Genomic DNA, 27339 nt, shown 5'->3' with positions numbered 1-27339 from the left:
AAGCAGAAGAGTACTCTGTCGAGCGAGCGACTGACTCTTTGTGAATCGTTTGAATCTTTCGAGTGTTTCGTATGTTGTATGTTAATTCACAGCGCGCGCGATAAAGATGCGTTTTTGGCCGCAGCCGCAGCCACCGCCGCCTTCGTCGCCGCCACAGGAATCGTCGGCATGCTGCGAACGCTTGAAAGGCTTAGACGGGCTGCCCGGGTGCCGAGATTAACATAAATGCGGCTCATTAGTGACACAATTAAAGACCAGAGCCGACAAATGCAAACGATCCCAACACGACACCACCACGCGACGCCACACGGTTTCTTTCGTATTTGCCTTCGGATTGAGTTTGATTTTTGTTGTTGATCGTTTTTTTTTTTTTTTTTTGGGACCCGGGTCAACCGTTGAACGCGCTTGTCGTATAAGAACTGGCAAACAGCCAGTTGAAATGAAATTCAAAAAACTATTCAATCAGCTGGCGCAGCGAACATGTTTGAGCCGAGTTTGAGGAAGCTGCGAGCGGGCGAGGGCCGGTCCGAAAGTTCATGGGAGCTTAGAGCAGGGGAAAGGGGACATACATATTTATATACATATATTATTTTTTATTATTATTAAGATTAACTATGATGCATTCATATTATATTATCAACAATACTATAGTTAATTAAAACAAAAGAGCGCCAGCTTTCAAGCATTCAGCATATATATTTATATATATTTTATTTTCTTTTTTTTTTATATAAACGTTTTTTGTATTGAATCAAGAATAGCATACATTTTTATTACAACACAGTTGGCTTTGGTTATATTATTTTATTTTCTAAGATATTCTAATCGGAACTTTCAATATTTCAGATCGTTCTTCAAAATGTAGGGACATCTAATTAATATGGACTTAAACTCATGTAAGTACAGATTATGTTTATATTAATTTATAATTGAATATTTTGTTAGTTTCATAAGTTTTATATCGATTTATATACTAGTGAATTTTTTGAATATCTCACGCGTAACTGTTCGTCCCACCCTCGTTTGGGTTCGCTGTTTGCACAAAGGTTGGCTGCAACATGTTGCAAGCTGCGTCGTTGGCCAGATCGGCAACAGATCCTTGCACGTGAGTGCAACAAACGAATTGAGTCCATGTCTGGCGTCTGAGCCGTCATTCGGGCCATTAAAGCCCATTATTGCGGCTTGATAATGGCTTGGGAAAGCTTCTCACTCGCTTCTCTCAAATTGTGACGGCAATCAAATCAATTATTTATCGATGCGGCAAAAAGTCGTGTTAACGGCCCCAAGTTAAAGTCAAGAATTCGTTGGCCAAAACTCTTGGGCCGGGGTGCCGCGGAGCCGGCGGGGGCGACGGGCCAAACTCAAGCATTTATCAAATGGCCAACAGGTGATTTGTCAGCGCACTTCACACACACACTCGCACACACACACTCGCACACACGCACACCCATCATGTTCATCAATGTTTATTTACAAGTGTTTTTCATGCCATTTTTTTTGTTCGCCGTCAGTTATTTTTTTATTTTCTCACAAATTTACAACTTGTTTAAATTTGCAACAACAACAGCGATTATTGCAGTTAGCAGCTTACTATTTTACAAATTGTTTTTTATGCCCTGAGTACATTGAAAATGTATAAAAATAGGGTATATTGTTTGTGGGCAAATGTATGCAACAGGCAGGAGGCAGGAGATAATTCCCAGCGCATGTTGTGTATATATTGTTGATCAGCAGTTGGTCTAGACTTGACATTTGGAATATATATTTAATCTACAATACAATTCCAGTATGAATTAGAGCTAGATACATCAATCTATACTATATAGATAAAGATAAAGATGGATAAAGCCTTGCTCTTTGGTATGCAAACTATTTCGTATGCCATATTTAAGCCCTGTAAATTATGTAAGGATTGTACTGTAAAAACCCGAGTTAATTGAGAATGCTTTTCCATATTGTGGGGCTAAGAAAAGAAGAAGCACAGACCGCATAGACTGAGCCTATATACTATATATAGGTAGATATACTATACTATGGACTTTGCCAGCGTGTGTTTGTTTGTATAGAAGGAGGCTAGAATGCCTGCAACAGCAGCTTGTCGCTGGGCTGAGGGTATCCGCTAGTCGTGCACGCCCGACTAGAGCACTCTTCTGTTATTTTTGTTTTTGATTTTCATGTTTATTTTTGCAGCATTTGTTCAAAGTGATTTATTGTCGCTTATTTACTGCCCGTTGGCCAGTTGTGAAATTTGTTTCAACTGGCGAGCTACGCGCTTCTGCCACAGTAGCCGCAAAACAGCTTGACATTTATATAGGGGGGGGTTGGGTCTAAAAGGGGGCGAGGGAAGAGGGGCGGGGGTCAATTAATGCCGTCTGGCGAGTCGAAGACACATGGGGCAGCGGCAACTGCGCTGTCTCCTGCGGGCCAAGTCTAATGCATTTCTTGGATATACGTGTCGCTTTAATTGATTTACCATTTATGCAAATGTGGCCAAGTGTTTGTTAACATGTTCTGAACTTGGCTTTCAAGCTGCACAAGCTGCATACATCTAGTATATACATATATATATCTTAGGCTGTAGCATGAATTGATGACATTTTAAGTAACAGTCGGTCGCTTGCCTTATTAAATGCAATTACGTTAATTTACACAATTTTGTTCAAGCGTTGACAGGCAATAACACAGTTCATAACTCAGCAAATCAGCAAATCGCAGCAGCAGCAACAATAGCTACAACAACAACAACAACAACAACGAGAAGAATAACAACAACAACAACACACAGGTGTTTGTCATGGCCCATTGTCTCTGGCAGCGAGTGCTATACTTAGTTTCGATTGTTAGTACGTTTTTTTCGTTATACCCTGAAACCATTGAAAATGGGCAGAAAGGGTATCATGGTTAGGTTGAAAGGTATGCAACAGAAGAAGGCAGAAGAGGACATTTCCGATTCCACAAAGTATATATATTATGGGACGATTTCAATAACTAAAAGATCTGGAGATAAACATAGCTTAAGTTTATTTCAAATCAACAATAACTATATAGAAAAGGCAACTAATTTGTTTCTCAAGCTAGCTCCTCGCTGGTTACAGGGTATCTGTTAGTCGTTCATTCCCAATTAGATCAGTCTAGCTTGTTTTCTTATTTATTTGCAGTTTGCAAACGTGACTCATCATCGCTGGCATTAACTGTAATTTGGTTCGTAGAAAGATGAGCCAGCCGACAATAGTAGTTATTCGCTTTGGGCCAGGCTTTCAAGCTCTTCCTCCTCTCCCTCAATCAAATGGCCAATTGTTGTCATTCTTTGAGTGTTAGCAAGATTAACAGCTCATTGTCGTGCACAGCTGCGGCATTTTATTATACACTGCCTGCCAAGAAACGTGCTAAGGTTGTGAGAATGTAAGCTGAAGTTTAAAAGGAAATATATAGGGTACATATATGGTGTATCTATAAAGGGTATATATATATAGGGTATCTATTTAGGGTATCTATATAGGGTATCTATAAAGGGTATATAGAATATTGAACAGCTCAGGCTTTATGCCATATGAAGATGAGGTGTAATGTATAACAATTAATAAGGGCTTCTTCTGGAATCAGAAGAACATTTTTCATAGATATCTTTCTGTATAAAACTATATATTCTGAATGATTGACTGACTGACTGATTGAATATGAAGATATGAAGATGAGGTGTGATATATAACAATTAATAAGAGCTCCTTCTGAAATCACAAGAACTTGTTTCATAGATATCTTTCTGTATAAAACTATATATTCTGAATGATTGACTGACTGACTGATTGATTGCTGAACAACACATAGCTCAGATCTTACAATCTGCAAAACTGAAAATTAACACCAAAATATGCTGGAATAACAATCTTAAGAACTGGTTTCATAGATATCTGTCTGTATAAAACCATTTATCCCGAATGATTGACTGATTGACTGACTGTTTGATTGATAAACAACACATAGCTCAGACCTTACGAGCTACAAAGCTGAAACTAAACACCAAGATATGCTGGAATAACAATGACAACATTAACGGAAGGCTCGTTACAACAGGGTATATATAAGTTTGTCAGTTGAGCTGTTTATGGACGTGTAGGATCAGACATCTAATGAAAATCGATCTATTGATCAGAGAATGACCCACATACCTCAGATTCTATTGCTGTTCTTTACGACAGCTTTTATTATGTGCTAAGATTGTTAAGTTACAGATAATTGTTCTATGGCAAATAGCTGCAAAGGCGTCTTTATGACAGACAAACGCCTCTTGATTGCTAGCTAACATTTTAGCTTGAAAAATAGAAAAAAATAGACGCTAACAACTGTTTTAACTGCCAGATGATGGGGTATTTTAGTCGCGCAGTTGTTATATGTGAGATCGTTGATTGAATGTGTTTAGTTTATGGTTGTTATCTTTAGATTATTGCTAATTAGATATAAATCAAAAATAAATTAATTGAATAGTGCCTGCAAGTTCTCAGCTTAAGTCTTTTGATTTGGGGCAAACGTCATCTAATCCGCATATCCAATTAAAAACTATATAGAATCAGCTTGTGGAACCATTTAATTAATGTACATTCAAGGCAGGCCAAATGCAATAAAAAGTGCTGCAACTCGACTGTCAGACACATTAAAATCAGAAGCGTGAAACAATAAAATAATAACTCAAAATTTTCCAGCTAATAAACAAATTTCGTTCAAAGCAGCCCCAAACAAAACAAATTGTGGGCGTAATAAAATCTCTCTTTACTTTATTTATATTATTATTGTTCTTGGTATTATTGTTGTCGCGAAGGGAAAGGGGAACGGGGAGGGGAGGGGGAACGGGAATGGCAAGAGCAACGCTTGGTTTCACATTTCCCCACGGCGCTTCCGTTGTCAGGCAACCAGCCACTGGAGCGATCCAATCTGCGGCACAATGACGGCCCATTGGCCGGATTGGCCACGTAACGATAACAAATCACATCATCTTAGCAGCAGAGCGGCTCGCGTGACGTAACACGAACTAGCGTTACGTAACTTACGTGGAAAGTGTCCGTGGTGGGAAAGCACGAAAAAGATTCCGATAAAAAGTGAAATAATATATATATATAAATCTTGGCAAAGAATTTTCGTATTCTGTGATAAAAAAAACTATTTCAAGGAATTTCTAGTATAATAATAATACCAGATAAGACTAGGGTATCCAACAGAGAGGGTTAGATAAATCGCGTACATCTAGAGTTCCACAATTTTAAAGCCAGAGTCTTCAAGTTTTCGCAGCTGTTGAAGCTAGAGATCCGCTTTTAGTAATATTATATAATAAGTTCCGTTCGTTTCGTGCTCAAGGACTCACGCGCCCATCTCTAATGCAGAATGACTGCAACAAATCGCATTTGTCATAGACAGCAAGAGAGAGCGAGAGGGACCGAGAGAACATTTGATATGTTGTTTCCATTGGGAAAATTGGGCTAAACTGCGATTGCCCACCAACAGGTGTAAATTGAGCTGGCCAAGCAGACAGGAAGGCTTTGGGCGTGAGTAGTTCCATCAATAACAACAACAGCATCCAATTACAACTCGCACAGGTCGCGCATTTATTAACAAGGCCTCGCAAATGCATTTGGCATTTGGCATTGTCTGTGTAATTAGGCAACAACGCATCCGACAGATACAAAACTCCTGCAACAGCCACGCTCGAGTGTTAATTGAAGGGAAAGGTAAAAGGGAAACACTAACAGCTGCAGCGAGCTGTGCGGAGTCAGGTAAAAAACCTCGCTCTTATCGCCGCATGTTGCACGTTGCACGTTGCATGTGTTTAGACGCTGACTTTCTCCCAGAGATAGGGCTACATTAGGAGTGAGCCAAGGTCCGGGCGAAAGGTCACAGCTTAATCGCTGGCGCCAGACAAATTGATCACTAATTGGTTTATTAAGTTCTCAGGCAAATAAAAGGGTATAAAGGGCATATCTGGGGTCAGCTCTTAATGGTAGGTGTGACAGGATGCCACAGAATACATATGACGTTGATAAGTTTGTTAAGGGGTTATTTTTTATATGTGTGTGCCCTTGAAAGTGCATGAAAAGGGTATACTGGTTTTCTTTGAATGCATCTGCGAGCAGTCTCTAGGTATAAAACTGTTTGCTATTATCCTATATAGACATAGGTCGAAATTTCCCACCCACATAACTCGGTCAAAGCGCATCCGATTTTCACGAGGTTTGGCTTTTTGTTAATGGTTTGGCCTCTAAATCAATTTCGCATCTAAATCTGGCAACATTGTTTTTGGTCCAAATTCATGTGCAAATGGTACCCTCACAAACCCTTAATAGACATAGGTAGAAATTTCCCACCCACATAACTCGGTCAAATCTCATCCGATTTTCACGAGGTTTGGCTTTTTGTTAATGGTTTAACCTCTTAATCAATTTGGCATCTAAATCTGGCAACATTATTTTTGGTCCAAATTCATGGGAAAGTGGTACCCTTAAAACCCCTTTGTAGACATAGGTCGAAATTTCCCACCCCCATAACTCGGTCAAATCTCATCCGAATTTCACAAGGCTTGGCTTTTTGTTAATGGTTTGGCCTCTAAATCAATTTGGCATCTAAATCTGGCAACATTATTTTTGGTCCCAAATCATGTGCAAATGGTACCCTCACAAACCCTTAATAGACATAGGTCGAAATTTCCCACCCACATAACTCGGTCAAATTTTATCCGATTTTCACGAGGTTTGGCTTTTTGTTAATGGTCTGGCCTCTAAATCAATTTGGCATCTAAATCTGGCAACATTATTTTTGGTCAAAATTCATGTGAAAGTGGTACCCTTAAAACCCCTTTGTAGACATAGGTCGAAATTTCCCACCCGCATAACTCGGCCAAATCTCATCCAATTTTCACGTGCTTTGGCTTTTTCCTAATGGTTTGGCCTCTAGATGAATTTGACATTTAAATCTGGCAACATTATTTCTAGTCCAAATTCATGTGAAAGTGGTACCCTTAAAACCCCTTTGTAGACATAGGTCGAAATTTGGCCTCTAAATCAATTTCGCATCCAAATCTGGCAACATTATTTTTGGTCCAAATTCATGTGTAAATGGTACCGTCAAATATCCTAGACATAGGTAGGAGTTTTCCACCCCATTGAAGTAGATTAATGTTAATGATCCTGTTATTTTGATCATAGCTCGTTCAATAAATTCATCAGCAAAGCCATTCAGTTCAACTAAAGTGTTGAATTAAACTTTATTGAATTAAATTACAATTTTACATAAACTGGAAAGTCGTTTTACAATATATTAGCATATAGTACATATGCATATAGCGTTCATATATATAAATATATATATATATATGACGTTTCTTTTAATTCACGTTTAATTATGCTTGTATAATTTTAAATTTAGTTATATATGCATGTATATATACACACACACATATATATATATATATATAAATATATAGTTCATGTTGAATATTCCATAATAAGGTAGTTAGGTATATATATATTAATTAAAAAATGTTAAATGTATATATATATAAATATATATGTGTGTGTGTATGTGTGTGACATAAAAGTTGAGTTAACAGTTTTAGCTTCTTAAATTTTCGATAAATTTGCATTTGATTCTACAAAGTCTGGTGCGAAATTCAATACAATTAAGCAACGTAATTTAGTTGGTGTTTTCAATTAAATAGTTCATTGTGTTTTGTTTTTTTATTTTTTTTTGTTTTTATCTTCATCTTAGAACTGGGACTTTTAGTAGTTACAACACGTTTTCGTAGCACTTTGAAAGTTCTTAGGACATATAGTCTAACTATAAAACTGGGGAAGTTCTCCAATTAATTCAACAGATATGTGAATAGCAATTTGTTAAAGCTAGAATAAATTGCAAGTATAAAATTTATTGAATATCAACAATTGGTGTTGTGTGTTTGTTTAGTTTAGAGTTAAGAGTTTATAGTCATACATATATCTTAAAACAGTGTTGGAAAATGTGTGTGGATACTAAGAAACTAGAATTAGGGCATTAATATAACTATAATATATCTCATTGAAGTTTTAGTTCGAATATATATTTTTAGCATGTACTTACAAACATTTCTATGTATTTTACGATAGTTTTATAGTTTTTTTTTTATGGTTTTCTTTTTTTCGTTTATAATTAAAATTAAATTGTTTATTAGATTTTAGTTTTAGTGCCAATTGGCTTAAGGTACTTTAAGTTTTTCTTTGCCTTGTGGCGCTTTTTCTGGTTTTCATTTTAACTAGAGCTCAAACACACATTTAGGTTTTGGTGACTAGTTAGCCCCGCCCACTTGTTGTGTGCTTGCCAAAGACTGTATAGTGTAGAGTGTGTGTGTGTGTGTGTGAGTGTGTAGTAGTAGTAGTATTAATAGCATTAAGTATATATATGTGCAAATATTGCACATGCTTTTACATTTCCACGACATAACATGTAACAAAGGAGCTTTACAAAGCTTTATTTTCATTTTTTACGTTTAGCTCTAAAATTGATTGCAATTCTTTATAAGTCATTAAGTAGAGAAAATCTTTTTAGTCTTCAATTCAGATTAGTTTTTCGTTTAAGTACATAAGTAGTTCAGTTATGTATATATATATATTCAAAGAAATGCAATTGAAGAGTTAAGAGTAGGTGTGCAAATGAATTTTTGACATCTAGTTAAATAGTTAGTTAACAATTTATAATCGATCTAAAATTGGCTTCTCCGTTTAAGCCCTCAACAAACTGCGCCTAGGGATTGTTCAAAATTCATGCGAGCAACGCCGGGGAATATCTTCTAGTATAGTATATAGATTAACTCACAGCCCAAATGCAATAAGTTCTTTTGCACTTGCCCAACGATAGCAAGGAATTTACTGTGTGTGTGTTGGTGTGTGTGTGTGTCACAATTCTTATGTATAATGACAAGATTTATTCCAATTTCCTATGTCTGAGGCGTGCTGGAGAGGTATGTCTATATAAATTGTATGTACTTGTATGCGAAGGATTCGTGTTTGAACAAAGTATCTTCCTTTAGAAACGTATCTATATACATTTTCTATGCCAGTTGCAGTTCATCATATTGTATAATTATATATATTATATGTATATATATATATATATATATATATATATATATTTATTTGTTTTATGAAAGCTAACAATGTGGACGGACAAAAATAATTTACAAAAATTCTTGTATTGTTACATTTAGTTTGAAAATCGAAAGTTTTCCTTTTCGTTTTCGTTTAGCTGTCGCTTAATCTTAACTATTACATTTTTCGTATATATTTTGTTGGGGGCCGTTTGAAAGATTGAACATTAGTTAAATATATCGATTTATCGATTGTTGTTAATTCTTTTTTTTTTTTTTTGTGGTTTTGCATGCATATTGCTTTATTTAATTGCTAGACTACAAAGTCACACAAAGTTCCAGACTTGGCTTTAAGTACTTGCATTAAACAAATTAGCATCGAGTTCTTAGTGGAAAATGATCAAAGAAAACAAAGGAAAAGATCAACTAGCAATGTTTTCAACATGATATTTTGTTTTCGCTGCTGCTAGCTAGCTCTTTGATTTTAGAAATCAACAACAACATTGGACTTTCGAGCTGAGCTTTAAAGTAAAAGCACAGTTAATATAATACTATATAACTCTATATATATATTAAAATCGAGAAATAATGCTTTAGATTTTACACGCTGTTTTAGAAACAAGCTTAGTACGCAGAGCTGAATTCAAAATACAATAAAATAGACTAGTTTTGAAGTTTTCAATTAGAGCTAATTATATATATACAAATGTATCTACTTTTATATAGGCATATATATTTATATTTATATTTGTATTGGTTTAGGTTTAAGTATTTATCATAGACTTAATTTTCTTTGCTACACTTGGAGTTAAAAAGTTTTCGAAGGCTTCGTTAATAAGTTCTTTTGAGTTGACAAATGGAAAAGTAGAGCTCTCTCTCTTGTGAAGAATTTTCATTATATAGTATATATGTTTGTATATATAAAATTCTAAACCTAACATATGCTACGTTTACAAAGTTTCAAAATTAATCGTTTAGTACAATTATATATATATATTAAAGTACCGTACATTTGTTAAAATTCGTTATGCAAATGAATAAAAGTGCAGATCTTGCTACTACAATTTATATAGATATATATGTATATATATCGTATATCATATAAAGTAAGAAACGAAAGTTCCACTACAAGAGGTGCTGCGTGTCTTAATAAACAATTATGAAAGTAGAAAGTTTCACTCAGTTGTTAAAGCTATTAATAAATTCTTATTGAACATAGTTTTATATATCGCTTCTCGCTCGCTCGCTTCTCCCTTCTGCTAAGCTTAAAATTCACTCAGTTGCAAGCTGCGCTCATTGATTGGGTTGCATGTGCTGCAGATTGTTGCTGCAGGTATAGAAAATATACATATATAAATTTACTTGAAAATATATATATATAGATATATCTGAAACTCACCTGTTTTCACTATGGCATACCGACATTTCCTGCTGCCCTTGATACTGCAAGTTTTGAAGGTATTCCGCCCTGCGTTGGTGCACCAGCTTCTCTTTTTCGGCTCGCTCTCTCTGTAGTCTATATCGAAAAGGTAGCACAGTGATAAGTATTTGGTTTAAGATAAGAATTTACTTAAACTATAAAATAAAACTAAAAGATAATTGGCTAGCAGGAGAACATAAGTGGAAGAAAAGTAATCGATACTTGTTGCCCTCTCGATATCGAATCGATTATATTTATAATTAATAAGTTCAAACAATCGATTTTCGGCTATAATCGATCGAACGGTTTTTATCGATTGCGTTAACTAAATAATCGATAACTTTTTGCTACCCTTCCATTGTCATCTTACCAAAGTCGTCAAGTTGCCATCCCAAATGCTAGCGTGCAAAATTTGTGTACAATTTTTAGATCTCAACATGACTTGGGACTATATAATCTTAATCTTAACTAAATATTGGGGTTGTAATGCTTACTTGATGCGTGATTGTCTCATGAACTGTTGTATTTTTCTGGCAGCCTGGTTTTGTGTTGACTGGGAATAAGTACGTCTAATTGTTGAGAGAGAAAAAGAGCGATTAATATATCTATCAATAATAAGAGTTATTCTCTGGCCGCACTCACTTCAAGGGACCCGACGGACTCGTCTCCTTGGGCGTGCTGGGCTGTGAGCCGAGCTCGTGCTGCTGCTGCTGATCCTGCTTGAAGTGATCATAGAAGCTGGACAGGCACTGCGAGTTGCTGCTCACGCTGCCGTGTTCGCTGCCCGTGCCGCCCAGCTGCGACTTCTTGAAGCGCTTGTTCCGCCGATACGAGCGATAGCCGTGCTGGATGACCAGCGCCGCGTTGGTCATCTGCCTGTAGTAGGCGTATTGCTTGTAGCGGCGATAATAGTTCTGTATTACGATTGCGGCCGTGCGCTCCTTGTTCTGCTCCTCCAGCTTCTGGCGGCCCTTGTACGAGCGATACGCCTTCTGTATGCACTTGGCCGCCTCGTACAGTTCCCGCTGCTCGGTGTCCGTCAGCGTTAGCTTGGAGAAGTCCGCCTCGAACGGATACTGGGATATGCTCGAGGCGTGCAGGAACTCCGTTAGCTGTTTGGTCGACGGCGGCGGACTTGGTGAGCTGACCGAGGGATCGGTGCCCAGTATGGAGTAGCTGGCCGGCGATTGCAATGGCCCCGAGCTGGCCGGGCTCAGGCTGGAGCAGGGCGTGCTCACATCGTGATAGCGATAGCTGTGATCCTGAAAATCGAAACTGAAATCGCTGTCGAAATGCGTGTTGGGCAGCGAGTCGAGCAGCGGATCCATGAAGCTATCTGTCAGAGCCGAGGACTCCGAGGTGAGCGGCTCCGTCAGCGGACTGCCCAGCACCATCATCTCATCCGCTTCGTTCTGGAGAAGGAACCAACTAATATAATCTTTCGATATATATTGAAAATCAAAGCCAACCCACCTTGATGCGCTCCGGCATGGCGGCGATAATGTGTTCCGCCAGCGTCAGAACCTTTGCATCCGAATCCCCTGAAAGTAGGCCACGCAAAATGAAATGAGCTAACCTATGGATTGATTTGGCCAACAAAGCATTACAGATCAAAGAACGAGTCTACAGTATATGCTGCTCTGTGTTTAAGTAGTTGTTTAATATACATCGACAAGCACTTCGGTTATGTGTTGCGAGGGCAGCTCCAAAAGTTAACGAGTGAGCTATCAAAAAGCTACTATGCCAAATATTAATTTGTGCGTCTCTATTTGACGTTTTGATAAAGGCATATATCTGGATCGAATATATCTTTAATTAGGCGAATATTAACAATCCTATAAAGCATATATGTTCTCGATCAATATTAACAGCCGAGTCTTTATAGCTATATCCGTCTGCTTCTATGCAAACTAGTTTTTCCCTGTTAAGGTTATTATCATTTCATAGGGCTGTTTTTCTATTTCTGGGAAATTTATTGGATCGTACATTCATTTAGCTGGCATAGGATTCCATATAGCTAATCATATAGCTGGCATAGGAAGGATAGATCGAAAATCGAAAATTTAAACCTTATTTTCACGGTATCAAACTAAAACTTGGCAATTACTAGCTCTACAAGGTTCCACACTTATAAGGCAAATCTTAACATAATCGAATTACTATATCATATAAAAAAAATTAGTCGAAAATTTAATTTTGTAACTACAAGCAAAAGCTTATCAAATGAGTCTACGATATTATATGGTTCCTGCTCGAATAATCTGTCGGAAATATAATTTTAAGAATCTCAAAGCAACGTCTAAAAAGCTTTTTAAGTTGTCGATTTTTATCTCCTTATAATTATTTCTATATTTTATACATATTATCTTGTTTTTGTGAGCATCTCGTTACTTCATCAAGCTGCCCTCGTTTATGTGTTTGTGTATACGTGTGTGTTAGTGTCGAGTGTCCACACACACACACACACACACACACACACACACTTAATACTTATTTACAGAATGAGTACATTTTGAATATATTTACAGTTCTTTGTTATGTGGTTAGGCTGTGTGTGTGTGAGTGTGTGTGTTAATGTTAGTGTATACATCGATATTAAGGCACATTTAAGGTTAGTTCTAATCACACAAATACATATGCTGAACGTTAAATACGAGTACAATATATAGATACACATATATGTATGTATGTTGCGGGCATGTGGCACTCATATTTACATACATTCATATGAATGTGAATATGAATACACTCACATGCATATTCATATTCATAGCATTAGCAGTTAACATCAATAGAAATGAACATTTACATAGATTAATTTAGTTATAACGGCCACGCGAGAGTGTGTATATGTATGTGTGTGTGTGTGTGTATATATGCAACAACAACAATTAGCAACAGCAATCAACAACAACATTGAGAGACAGACAGCAAGAAAGAGAAAGATAGATAGAGAGAGAGAGACAGAGACAGAGCGAGCGAGCGAACTATACACAAAATGCACATTAGATTTGATGACCCCTCCCCCTCCCCCGCCCCCCACAACAACCCGTTACGTTACGATACGTTACGATATTACGTGATTACGTTAAGTGGTTAGCATAGTTGTTTGTTTTGAATATTCTAGTTTTGATTAGGGTGTTCTTTTAGCGGTGGTCTCACTGACCTACGACAGCATCGTTGAGCCCATTGTTTAGGGTTGTGTCGGTCACGCTCGTCGAATTCTCATCGCAATCGATGCTTTTCTCGTTAATGGGACTCGACTCGCCCGTGGATACCTCGCCTGGTGTTTAGAATTTAGCGAGAGTTTTCGTTTTTAAGCATATATATATAGTAAAGTCGCACACAGTAAAATTGACTAGAAAATCACATGGATTAGCACATGGCCAACACTTACACAGTGCAAAATCCATTTTACGCAGCGGCGACAACAAGCCGGAGCAATTGTTGCCGCTCAGCGAGTCCAGCGGCGAGTCCACGCCCAGCGCATAGCTGTCGTGCGGCTCAAAGTTTCTAAAAATAAACAACGTTCAAAATATAGACTATAGTTAGATAGTTAGAGGAACTCACCCATGCAGCCTGGCGAGCGGCTTGCCGGGTTTGCTGCGCATGTCCATGTTGATGCCGCTGTCAATCGAGGAACGCTTCGAGTAGCGACTGCTGTTATTTGGCGGACTTTGATTGCTGTGAATAGACGTGAATTAAGCACTAAAAATGAAAAAGGCTTGGAAAGATATCCAAAACGTAATAATCTACGGTCCACGATTTATGGATTTCGAATTAAGCACTAAAAATGAAAAAGTCTTGGAAAGATATCCAAAACGTAATAATCTACGGTCCACGATTTATCGATTTCGGGAAAGTTATCAATGAATTGAATTATGCTTGATTTGCGCTTTATAAATTTGAACTGATCTTATAAATTGCATGTCTCGAGCTTCTATGCTGTAAAGTGAGATGTTGACAACGATATTTATCGATTTCCGTTGGGAGTTATCGATAAATAAAGGCAAATTTTGGTCAGCGTATAGATCTGCGCATTTTACATTTAAACTGATATTATAAATTTCGTGTCTCGAGCTTCTATGCTTAAAAGCAGGAGCTAGACATCGATATTTATCGATTTCCGTGGTACGTTATCGATAATCCAAATAAAATCTTGGTCTGCGTGTAGATCTTGATCTGCGCATTGTATATTTGAACTGATATTATAAATTTCGTGTCTCGAGCCGAGCTTCTATACTTAAAATCAAGAAGTAGACATCGATATTTATCAATTTCCGTGGGATGTTATCGACAAGAAAATCAAATTTTAGTCTGCGAATAAAGTTTTAAATTGGTTTCTTTAACTTTCATATTGTACGAAAAATGTGTAAACGACAGAGTCTATATAACGATATTTATCGATTTTCTGGGCAAGCTATCGATAAATTTAAACAAATTTGTATCCGCATTCCAAATTCAAATTAATACAGTCCCGCACACTCACCTGTGCAGCGCTACGGGTCGCAGGAAGACACCATCGTGTCGGCGCTGCAGTTCCAGCTCGTAGACGCTATAGCTGGACTCCTCCGTGGTTGCCTCGACGGCCAGATTCATGGAGAGATTGGCCAGACCACCGCGCAGCTGCGGCTTGCGGCAGCGCTCCTTCTCCAGACGGCACAGCTGCTGGATGAGCTGCTTGTGGCCCTTAAGGCTGGCCAGATCGAGTGGCGTGTGGTGCGCCTGCGTCTTAATCTTTAGAGCATTGTGATTCCATTTGTAGAGCAGCAGTGTGCACTCCAAATGGCCACGCACACAGGCCCAGGCCAGGGGCGTAAAGCCATGCACATCCTGGCTGAGCGCATCCAGTTCCGTCTCCAGTATGATATGTGGATTCTCGGCGCGCCAGTTGAGCATGGCGCCCACCAGCTTGGCATAGCCCAAGGCGGCGGCCAGATGCAGCAGGGTCATGCCGCGCAGACCCACGCTCCAATTGGCCCCGGTGCTGGGCGCGCTCCAGGCGTGCTTCGTCAGCCGGTGGCAATAGAGCACCAGCTTCTCCTCGAAGTTGGGCTCCAGAAAGAGCGAGGTCTGATCGATCTACGGAGGAGGGGATGAGGCATATATGAGATGACCTGTAAGAAGAAGATGTCCCTCGGCTTACCGTTAGCTCGTTCTCCAGCTTGAGCTGCAGCTTCTCGTCGATGGTGGAGAGGCGATTCAGTAGCGTGAACTTGTACAGGCAATCGTTGGAGCTGCTCGCATCGAAGGGCGCATCCGCGAGCAGCGACAGCTTATACTCGAACATGGCCGCATTCGAGACCAAATAGCCGCCGCAGGCCACCTGCAGGGTGACCAGACCCGCCTCGTGGGCGGGGCAATAGCAGCGGAGGACGCCCTCCTGCACCAGAACCGTGGGCACGGGCTGTGCATCGAACAGGACCGTATAACAGCCGCCATCGCTGGTCCAGGGTCCGGCAACGAGCACCTTGACACCGCCCTCCGTGTACGACCATTCCGGACTGAAATCGCAAATGTTAAGCAGCTTGCGCTGCGTCGCCTGCGTGGGCGTGGCAACGCCCTGATATGAGCTAACGCCGCCGGCCTGGCTATGGACCTGCTCGAGCGCCGTGTTATTCAGCGCCTGCTTGTCATCCAGATCCAGTTCGGGGAACTCCACCAGCATATCAAAGGCATCCAGATGGGCGAACACATCCGCCGTATCCTCATCCTCGCGTGAACTGTGCGCCTCTTGTTGTTGTTGCTGCTGCGTTTCAATATTGTTGCTGTTGCTGCTGGCAGCTGTTGCTGCTGTCGTTGCTGCTGTTGCTGTTGGTGTCACATTGTTGCTGTTGCTGCTGCTGCTGTAGGGCATATTGGCGATGAGTGTGCGCTGTATATCCTCGTGCGACAAATCGAGCGTCTCATTGAAAAAGCTCATCGACTCCGCCTGCTGCGGCTCATCCTCGTTGCTGTTGCTGCTGCTGGGGCTGCGACTGTTGCTGTTGTTAGGGTTGTGATTGTTGTTGTTGCTGTTGATATTTGGATTGCTGCTTTCGTCGCTGGCGCTTATTTGGCTGCTGTTGTCACTGGAAGCACTGTAATTGGCACAACCATTGAGTATGTGGGCTTCCGTGGCCTGATTGTTGTTGCTGTTGTAGTTATTGCTGCTGCCTTGCTGCTGTTGCTGCTGTTGCTGCTGCTGGTCGCTGCTGCTGCCCAACTCCAGCTGTCATTTAAATTTAATCAACATAAATAGCATAAATGCAGTTGATTTGCGGTCTAAGCCCAAACCCCAAAACTTACCTCAGCGTGCGCATTGGCGCTCATTAAATTATCACAAATTGTTGCTGCTGCTGCTGCTGCTGTTGGTGTTGTTGTTGCTGCTGTTGTTGTCGTTGTAATTTGTTGCTGCTGATTGCCATCGATAATCGACTGTAAGGAACTGGAGCTGGACGTGGAAGGAGTGTTGCTGCCAGCGGAAGACGTTGCTGTGAGCTGATTGTTGCTGCTGCCGCCGCTGCTCTGATGCTCAGGTGACATGCACATGGCCTCAACTGGGGGTTGGCTGCTGCCGTTGTTGCTGCTGCCGTTGTTGCTGTTGCTGGGGGTGGCTGTCTGTTGCAATTTATAATAATGTTGCTGCTGCTGCTGCTGTGTGTTGCTGGCAGCATTCGCTTGCTGCTGCTGATTGTATGTAAAATTATTGCTGTTGTTGTTGACATTTAATTCGTTGTTTGTGTGAGCTGCTGCTGCTGTTGTTGCTGATGCTGTTAATTGCTTATTGCTGCTGTTATTTGTGTTGTGGCTGATTTTGTTGCTATTTGCGGTCAACTGCTGACTTTGGTTTTCAATTAGTTCCGTATCCATGACATTTGAGGCAGTGACTGTTGCTGCTGCTGCTGCTGTGGCTGCCTCTCTTGTTGTTGCCGTAATTGTTGTATTGGCAATTTGCAGGCGATGATTTAAATGTGCTGAGCTGTTGTTGTTGCTGTTGTTGCTGTGTTGATTATGACTCTGATTGCCCTGATTGTGACTGGCCACAAAGCGCTGCAAGTTCAAGTGTTGCTGCTGCTGTTGATATTGCTGTTGCTGTTGTTGTTGCTGTTGCTGCTGCTGCTGCTGTTGCTGCTGCTGCTGCTGCTGCTGCTGCTGCTGCTGCTGTTGTTGTTGCTGTTGCTGCTGCTGTATTATCAGATTGTTTCTTGTGGCCAGCATCTGATTGGCAGCACGATATTGCTGCTGATAGCTGGCCTCGCTGTGATTGGCCTGCTGTTGCTGCTGCTGGGGAATGATTTGAAACTTGATCGCCGACTCCTGCGGCAGCTGCTGTGTCGCATTGTGGAACTGCGCGTGCGGATTGTCCAAGTGCAGCGTCGCCTCACGCTGCCTGTGCCGCTCCGACCAGCGCGAATATAGCTGCAAATAGATGCGTTAATTCTCCGACCTCTTCCCCCTGCTCCCATCTCTCCCATCTCCTCTCACCTTGCTGGCCACCACAACATTGGGCGTGCCATTGGCCGTGCTGTAGGCATCATTGGGCCGCTTCTCCGACACGGATTTCAGTATGCCGCCCGTGCGTCGCATAACGGGATGCGTGCAGGTCTTCCCATCCGCACAGGCAGCATCGCCGCAGCCGCAGTCGAGCTGCTTGACGAGCGCTGCCTGCCGCGAGAGACGCTGCTTCTCCATCAGCTGGCATACAATTGACTCGACTGTCTCGGCCGTCTAAGGGGGCAATCAGCATATGATTAACTGTTATAACTGTTATACTACTTAACTAGCTGGTATGCTAGCTATTATGGTAACTGTTAGATTATAAACTTCCCAATATGAACACATTTTATAGCTGTTATAACTGTTATATTGTTCTAATTGATACACTTACTGTTATACTGCCCAGATACCTGCTATTATGGGTTTTTACAAACTGTTATATTGCAACAAGTCGACATATGAGATGCAATTATAAATGTTATACTCACTGACTAGCTGTGTGTTAACTGTCATATTAGGGAAAGGTTGGTTTTATTTTAAATTTTATATGAAGTGGCATACAAACTGGTATACTGAGTTTTCCACTAGTTGTGATACTATAGTCTATATTATTTGTTATTATATATGGTCTCTTGACTGTTATACTAGCTCTTTTTCCCACTGTAATATGCTTATTGTTCTAATAACTGTTATATATAGCTTCTGTTATACTTTCTGCATTGAGAACTGATTTACCAATTGTTATACAAAACTGTTATACTCACCGAAATTTCTATATCATTGCCCGAGTCGGAATCCTCATCCGAATTAACTGTGGATACTGCGTATAATGGATGTGCTTTTATACAGGCAGCAACAACTATTAAGTGTTATACTCACGCATAGGCTTCAGCTGGCTAACCAGCTCCTCCTTGGTCCACTCCTTCTTGTCGCCCCAGAGCGTGATGCTCGGCGCAATGACGGCCATTTTATTATCATCCGGATAGGGTACATTCAGATAATGCACCAAAACAATGTCCGGATTCTGTTTGTGGGTACGGCAATATAACAAGTCTGTCAAAAAAGTACACCCCCCCTCCCTCCCCCTCCCTTCGTGAGGCACCTACCTGCAATAGCCAGTAACATCTGCGATGAAATGTGGGCAATATGGCCGAGTGTACATAACAACCATAGATGCACTGTGGAGCAATTGGGAAATGAGTTTAGTAAGGAAAACAAAAACAAGAACATAAAAAATATTAATATATATATGAGAATATATAGCTAAAGATATAGATATATAGCTGTGGCAGCTACACGCAGCGAATTGATTTAATTGGAAGACATAAAAAAGACGCAGCTCAAATTAAATTACCAAACGCCCACGCTAGGGGGCGCCAGCTAAGAAAAAAATACTAGAGTGGATGGGGGGTAACAAAAACAAGGCAAGTGCCAAAAATCAAACCCTTTGTGACTTGCACAAGAACATCTTCCACTTCTGCTGCTGCTGCTGCTGCTTCTTCTTATTTTAGTATACTTTCTTTTTTTTTGCTGCGCATTTCTTTTGCTGTTGGCGCTGATAAATTTGTTGGCCGCCGTCTTTGGGCGATATGCCGCTGACTCTTTTTTTTTTGTTGTCTTCCTACGAACATTGAAGTGTTCAGCGTTTATAAATATTAGTTATCGTGTAAGGAGAGAGACAAACAGACTGACAGACAGACGGACAGACGGACGGACAGGAAAACCCCTGCTGTGTGTTTGCCAAGTGCATAAATCTCGCGGCAGCTACTTGTCTTTTGCTCGTAAAAGAAACGCAAACTGCAAGCGGGGTATTAAAATAAAAATTAAAACAAACAAAAAAAATGTATGGGCAAAAGAAACGAATTTTTGGCGTGAAATTGCCAACTGTTTTTCAACACACATACACACACACAGCCAGGAATATGAAGGGCTGAGGCGGCATTTACACACACTTCAGTCAGACATTATACAATAAATACGCTTAACCCTAGGCAAAGCTTATTTCATTAGCACACAAACAAACGCCCAGTACAAGAAACAGAACAACAGAAAAAAAATAAGGAAAGAAAAAAAGAAACGTATTTCCGGCGGAAAATCATAACTCACAATGCAAAAGACGGAAGAAAAAAGAAAACAACTGTGTTCTTAGCAACCCCCAACAAAATGCAGTTAAAGTTAAGCTTCGACTTCCGTGTATTTGTTTTTATCTTCTGCCTTCAACTGGCCTCTTAAATTAACAACCCAGCCAGCTAGTTGTAAGCGCCGACTAATTGACTAATTGCCCAGCAGGCGTCAACGAAAATTTCAACAAAAAACTCTCACCGAAATCCGCCAAGTAATTCCAACTAGACTTCAAGCTAACTCAGCTTAATGAGGAGTAACCTTTTGCTTATGATTTGATCTCTATTGGGAAAAATCTCATTGATATCTTTCAACTAATTCCACTAGACTTCAAAGTTACATAACTTGAGGAATTACATTTAGACTATAGTTCGATCTCTGTAGGGAAAACTCTCATCCAAATACTCTAAATAATTTAATCTAGACTTTAAGCTAACATACACAATCGAGTTTTTATGAGGAGTAACCTTTTGTTTATGGTTTGGTTTAGCTTCCATTCCATCGAAATCTTTCAACTACTTCCACTAGACTTTAAGCTAACATAACGTGAGGAATAACTTTTTGCCCATGATTTGACCTCTATTGGAAAAGCATCTATCGAAATCCTCTAAGTTATTAAATCTAGACTTCAAGCTAACATAACTTAGCCAGAACACAACCAATTTCTTATGGGGAATAACTTTTTGCTTATGGTTTGACTTTCAATGGAAAAACTCTCATCGAAATCTTCCATCTCATTTCACTAGACTTCAAACTGACATAACTTGAGAAATAACTTTTTACTTATGGTTTGACCTCCATTGGAAAAACATCCAACGAAATCCTCCAACCTATCCCTGTAGACTTCATATCAACTTAACTTAATCCAGGTATATCCGATGTTTTATAAGGTCTAACTTTTAGCATAAGCTCTCTTCTTCAATTCTTCATCTACAACTGAAAAGATTTCCATGTGGAATACCTATTTGCTCATGATTCTATTTCTAGTTAGGCTCTGTATTTTAGTTTTAATTCCTTGTTTTAAATTTCTGCAAAATGTGACCGCAAGTTTTGAAGCTCACCTCAGTGCCTTGTACTTTAAGTTTCATGTGATCCTCGCGGGTCGTTTTGCCATCCTTGCGCTTTTTCCAGCAGTAGCCGTCGCGTCTGTAGCGCACCTTCTTGCGCGAGTAGAGCAGCAGGGAGCCGCTCTTCGGTCTGCGGTTAAATCAGAAGGGGCAGACGTAGGGGAGGGGGAAGAGGGAGTGGGGGGTCGTGGAAGATTTGTGTTTATTGCGTTCTATGTAAATGTGGGCCACAATGTGCTGGGCCCAGACAGTGCTAGTGACTCACCTTGTTTTGACTTCTTTTGATTGCCATTCGCTGTGCTTATCAAAGCTGATAAGAATCGCTGCGATTTCCTGAAAGAATGTTAGAAGAAAAAAGAGCAAATATTTGTTAACAAGCAATTAAATATGTGTGTCTGAATACGATTATAAATACGCTCACAATTTGTGAGGCAGCGGAAAGGTACGTGACGTCGAACTAACATGTGGAACATCGCCGGTTCAAATTCCGAAAAAAACTAGTTTTCGAATATCATTCTTATTTGAAGCCCCTTTTGCGCCCGTTTCAAATTGAGCACAACAACAGATTATCTTCCAATAGATAAGCTGAAAGAGTATTCAAGCTTCGGCATTTTTTTAAGCACAAATATTTATCTTCTTCTCGACTGTTTAATCTGCGAGCGTCCTTCAGTTCGCCTAATCAGCAAGTCACGTGTGTTTACCAATTTTAAAGCACAACAACAAGAACAACAACAACAATTGCTGGGCAAATGAATGTTAACCAAGTTAAGTGAACGTGCTAACAATTTCCGAGTTGCTGGAAAAATTTGCTGGCCAAGGCACTCGCGGCATTTCCTGCACGGGGTCCGGCAAAAGTTTGTGCTTCGCTTCTTTTTTTTTTTTGTTTGTTTGCTGCGCATAAAACAAAGGAAAACATTTTAGAAATTTCATTTGACCGCAGCAGCAGCAGCAGCAACAGCGACGGCAGGAAGCAGGAAGCAGGATGCCCCAAAGTGTGACCACAATTTACAGGTGTCGCCGGTTGACACCTGGCCGCCAAGGGGGAGAATGAGTGTGAGTCCGAGTGTGTGCATACTTGAAATGCGTGCAGTTCACAAGCTGTCGGTGGAATATGAGTGGAATATAAGTGGAAAGTGAGAGAGAGAGAGCTGTGAATAAGAAACAGAGCGGGAGAGAGAGTGTGTGTGAGGGAGCAAGCATGTGATGCTGCAGTAAAACATTCAAATGCAAATCACACACACACACACACATGGAAAAAAAGTGGCAGCTGAATTGGAGGGTTGTTGGCAGCGCGGTGGCAACTCTGCTGGATTGCCCATTTGGCATTTCATAGCATGTTTTGCCGATAAAGTTATCAATTTGTTTTGCCAGCCTTGACGTTGCATGAATAATGTAAAGTGGCCACACAAATACACTCACACACTCGCACACACACTCAAGGAACACTCACATTCATTCTCATTCAAAAACCCAAGAACCATTCATCTGTGCCGTCAACAACTGGCAAAGCAGCTCGCGCGCGCACAGCTGGCGACGTCCACAGTCCGCAGTCCTCGTAGTCCTCGCAGTCCTCGTAGTCCTCATAGTCCTCGCAGTCCTCGTAGTCCTCATTGACGATGTGCAGCAACAATTTCATATGTCAGAAATCGCAGCATTTGCGAGTGTCATAAAAATTGTATGCACACACTGAGGCAGCAGCTACACTGCGCGAAAAAAGAGGAACAACAAGAATTTTGAGAGAAGATTATCCAAGGACGGAAGTCCTTGGGCTGAAGCACCGTATGCCTTATATTTCTGAGCACCTTTCTTCCTTTGTTAGTAACTTTCTTTTTACCCAGCAAAGTGTTCAAATATGAAACTTAAATTAAGAAATGTTGCACTTCAATTAAGCAAATTCTAAGCTTATTTCAAGCCAGCAAAAGCTTTTGCTTTTTTTAACATTTTAGTTCATTTTTTCTACAATTTTTCTTTTATTTCAAGTTCTCAAATTCTTGTCATTTAAAGCTTGTAAATTTTTTTTTATTTTCAATTGACTTCATTTGAGTTTCCACCAGGCAGCTTTCACGCTTATTTCACGTGCGCAGATCTTATTTTAAGTTTTTTGTACTTAATCCAATTCTTTGTTACTTTTCTGTAAGATTTCTTTTCAATTTTCGAAGAAATATTCTTAATTTAAGCACATTTAATCACGAAATGGCCTTGAAATTGTATATTGTCTGCCTCTTTTCTCCCAGTGTAGACCTCTAGAATTGGGAGCTGCTGGCTGTGAGGAGCTGGAAATCAGAGGCGCGTGTTTGTCAAGTGGCAAACGTTTGCATTTTGGCCCAAATTGCCTTTGACTTTGCCTATGGCTTTGCCTTTTGCTTATTTATGCATGCCCCTAGCTGGTCTCTGGTCTTGCCACATTCAACTCTTTTGCTCTTTTCTTCCGCTTGCTTTTTATGATAAATTCTAGGCACATACGTAGTTCGAGTAGCTGCGCGAATGGCGCATTAAATATTTATGCGCATCTCAGCGTATTTGCTACAAAACACGCCCCTCCCGGCCACGCCTACCCAGCTTTGAGTTATGCGTGCGGCACTTGCAACACACGCACACACGCACACACACACAAGCACACACACGAAACAATTAGAGTGCGACACACAACAAGAACGAGCTGTTTACAGCTTCTTATTAGCCAAAGCATTCGCAACGGCTGCGTCTCATTATCAATTTAAGTTTTTTGATTTTCAAGCTGCAACATTTTTAACAACGCTGCGGGGGGTTGAGGGGGGTGAAAGGGGACATACTATATGGCCAGGACTTATTTTCGCCAGCTGCTTTATGCCCCTGCTTTTTTTTTTTTTTTGGGGAAGGCCCAGTCTCGGCCAAATTAAAACTGTGTGGTTAAAAAGCCAAAAGCCAAGCGGCCATTTAACGGTCGGGCCCACAGCTGACCCTGGCCACACCCCACCCCCCCTACACACACACACACACTCACACACCCTTCAGCCCGCCCCGTGTAACTGTCGTCCTGTAAGCAGACTAAAATAAGCGTGCGTAATTTTATTTATGCCCCGTACACGGTTACATTTTGTAATTTTTGCATGCTGATGCAGTACATTGGGTAAGGAGAGGGGGAGGGGGAGGGGGAGGTGGGTGCCACGAGTGCGGCAGCCATTGGCCGTAACCCCCCCTCCCTTCTTCCATAGACCTCTCTCGTTTTACTTGCGAAACTTTATATTAATAAACTGTGGCACGGGCTGCTTTATACACTGATTATGCTCGAGCAGATAAAATGTGACCGTACTTTTTAATGAGAGATGAAGATATGCCACTTAAATACCCTGGAAAGGAGTCAACTATCTATGAATTGTACAGTTATCCACATCGTTTCAATCTAGCTTCCATTAGACATCTAAATACATAAGACTAACGTGTATTTCCCAGCCTTAACTGGGCCAAGTTTATTGCCTCAAATATTAGATACTAGTTCCAGATATTTCAGATATATAACTTTCACCCACCCATTTTCCACGCACTGTTGTGGATTTTCCGAAAACAGTGAAACACTTCTCAAATGAATTTTTTATAAACAACTTTAAAAATGCATTTGAGCCCAAGCGGAAGATTGACAAATAAGATCCAACACAAGCTCTCTTCCACCAATTTTCCACACTTACAGGTGAAAATACATATAAATCGTGAATTGCTATCTCGCTTCTTTGCTTGCATCTATTTCTTCTCAATTCTTATTTGGACTAACAGATGTTTTGTTGGTGCATTAAAGCGAATGTTTATCCTCATGTTAAATTTACGGCCCGTTGTTTTGGCTGCTTTTTAATTTAGTCAGCTTGTCGCGCGAGTGTGTTAAATGTCGCTTACTGAATGCGAGCCCCTACCTCTACCCAGCCAACCCCTCCGCCCCCCTCTCCCGCCACACAGCGGCTGTGGCAAAAACTTTACAACTGTCCAAATGAATATTTGCGGTTGCGTTTAATTCACAAGTAAAACAGTCCTCCGGTTTTTTAAGCGCAAAAGTTTTATTGTAAACACAAAGCTGAACTTTGGCGCGTACGTGCGCCGGCCAGCATGTGCTTTAAACTCGCCGCGAGTTCTGTCTCCTGCGCGTCCTGCGAGTCCTGCCCGGAACAACAACAATTTGTATTTGTATTATAGTTTTGTGTCGCATAAAAAAAAAGAAGTCGCGACCATTCCTAATAAACCAGGCAGCAGAGCTGTCTGTCCACAGTCGTAAGTCGGCGTCTTATTAATCCATAGAAAAAGAAGAAGAAGAGTTTAGTAGGAAGCGAGTCCTTGGGCGCTGTCAAAGTGTCCAGCCCCGTGGACTGGCAGGCTCATCCGCCTGTCAAGTGCGCCCCCTTTTTGAATTTGAACCCTGGGGCCCCTTTTTTTCTAGCTTTCAGTTTCGACATTTTTATGTGCAATCAAATGCAAATCGAGGCACAAACAAAAACACTTACCACAAGCACTATATAGCCATATCTTATATCTATATATCTATCTATATATATGTGTGTATAGATGTGTGTATGTTAAACTGACCTCATTTGTATTCCAACGATGTCGCTGCGATGGGAAACTGTCGGCTCTTGGCAGGCTCTCCAAATTGTCGGGCAGTTTGATAGGTTCGCCATCTGGAAAAACCAACGAATGCGAATCAGTAAAAAAAAAAACGTAGCAAATGCAATGAAAGTGTAAGTACGAACGAGCAGTGCACAGTTCGCAATCCTGTTGCATAATGTAAATTGTTAAAAAAAAAAGATCTCTCTAAAAAGAAGAAAGAACCCGCGGCCCGCCGGCCAGGCCAACAGGTGCGGCTAAATGCGACAAAAATGTAAATCGGGATGATTTATAGAATTTAAATGTCAACTTAATAACGTTTCACGACTTGGACGAGACGTAGACGAAGACGGAAAGGGGGAGGGGGACGAAGACGGAGAGGGGGAGGGGGACGGGGACGACTCCTTGCAATCATTTATCACAAGGACAACTTTTGGCATATGTCTTCTTCTGCTGCTGCTGCTGCTGCTGTTTTGCACCGAAAAATGCATTTCTGACCAAATGCGTGTCGCCATGCCCCCTCCCCCCTCTTCGCCCCTCTAAACTTTGGTAGTCATTGAATAATTACGCGCACTTAATGACGCTTGCAACTTGAACGACAAAACCGAATCGAACTTTGCCTCCACTTTCAGCTTTTGGCTTATTAAAATGCCACGCAACTGTAATAATAACAAGTCAATAGGCTTGAAGTTGCGGCTGACCTACTAACAGATACCCTGTAAACATGAAAGGCTCTCTATTTAGGTAAACAATAGGGTTAAAAACTGTTGTAGCTATAGTCATGCGGCATTTCATGCTTTAAGCAACTGATTACAGGGTATCCGGTTCTATAATTAACACATTTACATGGAATAAATAGAACTTCCTGAATAGAACTTCACTCTAAATTCCAACTAGATGTCAGCGCTTCTCTTCCTTCTTTAGCAGCTGAGTCTACCCCTCCGAGCCACACATACAGGGTATATCAATAACATCAACAACAGCTTTTGTTGTGCTCTTACAAATGGGCTATTCGCAATAAACTAGCGACCAAACTGTAATTTAGCAAAAATGTGTAATAAAGCGTCGCGCACTCGAAGAACTAAACGAATATATCAAAAGCCGATATATATATAAGTATATCTATATATATAAGTGTATACATATAAATTTGCTACGTATAGAATGCACTCTCAAGGGTCATAAAAAAAAAGGAAAGAAAAGTATCGTAGAATTTATATAAAGTGCTCAACGTTTGCCCAAAGCCGCGCAAGCGAAAAGTGTTGCCAAATTGCAAATGGCACAGAATGGGGCGGGGTCAAATGCGGGCGAGAGGGGAGCTAGAGCTGGAGCGGGGGGCAGAGACAGTGCGTGGGGAATGCGTCTGCCTCCGGCTCTGCCTCATGATGATGTAGTTGAGTCCCCTTGCCACCCCTCCTTTCCCCCCCGGGCAAATGTGTTGTCAATGTAGTCGTAGACGTAGTTCCAAGTTGTTGTCGTTCGCGTTGTTTATGGCCTTTTTATATGCCGCACGTTGGCAGCAGCCACACAAAGGCAACACACACACACAAACACACACACACTCATGCACACACACACAAACA

The 27339-nt window shown here is 40.8% G+C and overlaps 1 protein-coding gene and 1 long non-coding RNA gene across 9 annotated transcripts in view; one reads left to right on the top strand and one right to left on the bottom strand.

Annotated features, from left to right (window-relative positions):
* The first annotated feature begins 802 nt into the window (after positions 1-802).
* The window catches only part of LOC135435055 (uncharacterized), a 42590-nt gene continuing 16053 nt past the window's right edge, over positions 803-27339 (top strand). Inside the window, exon 1 of the long non-coding RNA XR_010437328.1 lies at positions 803-896. This is a non-coding gene — a long non-coding RNA (uncharacterized LOC135435055). The remainder of the gene's footprint in view (positions 897-27339) is intronic.
* The window catches only part of Camta (Calmodulin-binding transcription activator), a 55508-nt gene continuing 37524 nt past the window's right edge, over positions 9356-27339 (bottom strand). For 3 of the 8 annotated variants that reach the window (XM_064691935.1, XM_064691933.1, XM_064691939.1), the window contains 18 exons: positions 25739-25830; positions 21456-21523; positions 21185-21320; positions 19109-19180; positions 18882-19026; positions 18767-18822; positions 17991-18233; positions 16812-17924; positions 15670-16734; positions 15013-15605; positions 14094-14207; positions 13921-14036; positions 13690-13806; positions 11997-12064; positions 11166-11935; positions 11018-11092; positions 10503-10619; positions 9356-10430 (listed from right to left, as the gene is read on the bottom strand). In XM_064691935.1, coding sequence (XP_064548005.1) covers positions 10397-10430; positions 10503-10619; positions 11018-11092; positions 11166-11935; positions 11997-12064; positions 13690-13806; positions 13921-14036; positions 14094-14207; positions 15013-15605; positions 15670-16734; positions 16812-17924; positions 17991-18233; positions 18767-18822; positions 18882-19026; positions 19109-19180; positions 21185-21320; positions 21456-21523; positions 25739-25830 — 4994 coding nt within the window. In that variant the 3' untranslated portion in view covers positions 9356-10396. Of the gene's footprint in view, positions 10431-10502; positions 10620-10893; positions 10922-11017; positions 11093-11165; positions 11936-11996; positions 12100-13689; positions 13807-13920; positions 14037-14093; positions 14208-15012; positions 15606-15669; positions 16735-16811; positions 17925-17990; positions 18234-18766; positions 18823-18881; positions 19027-19108; positions 19181-21184; positions 21321-21455; positions 21524-25738; positions 25831-27339 lie in introns of those variants that run through there. The other 5 variants (XM_064691936.1, XM_064691940.1, XM_064691934.1 and 2 more) reach the window with 4 other exon arrangements.

This window comes from Drosophila montana, unplaced genomic scaffold (assembly GCF_035044405.1).
Source record: "Drosophila montana isolate Dmon_TW-CO22-7 unplaced genomic scaffold, ASM3504440v1 contig_3469_1, whole genome shotgun sequence".
NCBI classification, from domain to species: domain Eukaryota; kingdom Metazoa; phylum Arthropoda; class Insecta; order Diptera; family Drosophilidae; genus Drosophila; species Drosophila montana.
This window is presented reverse-complemented; position numbering and strand designations above follow the sequence as displayed.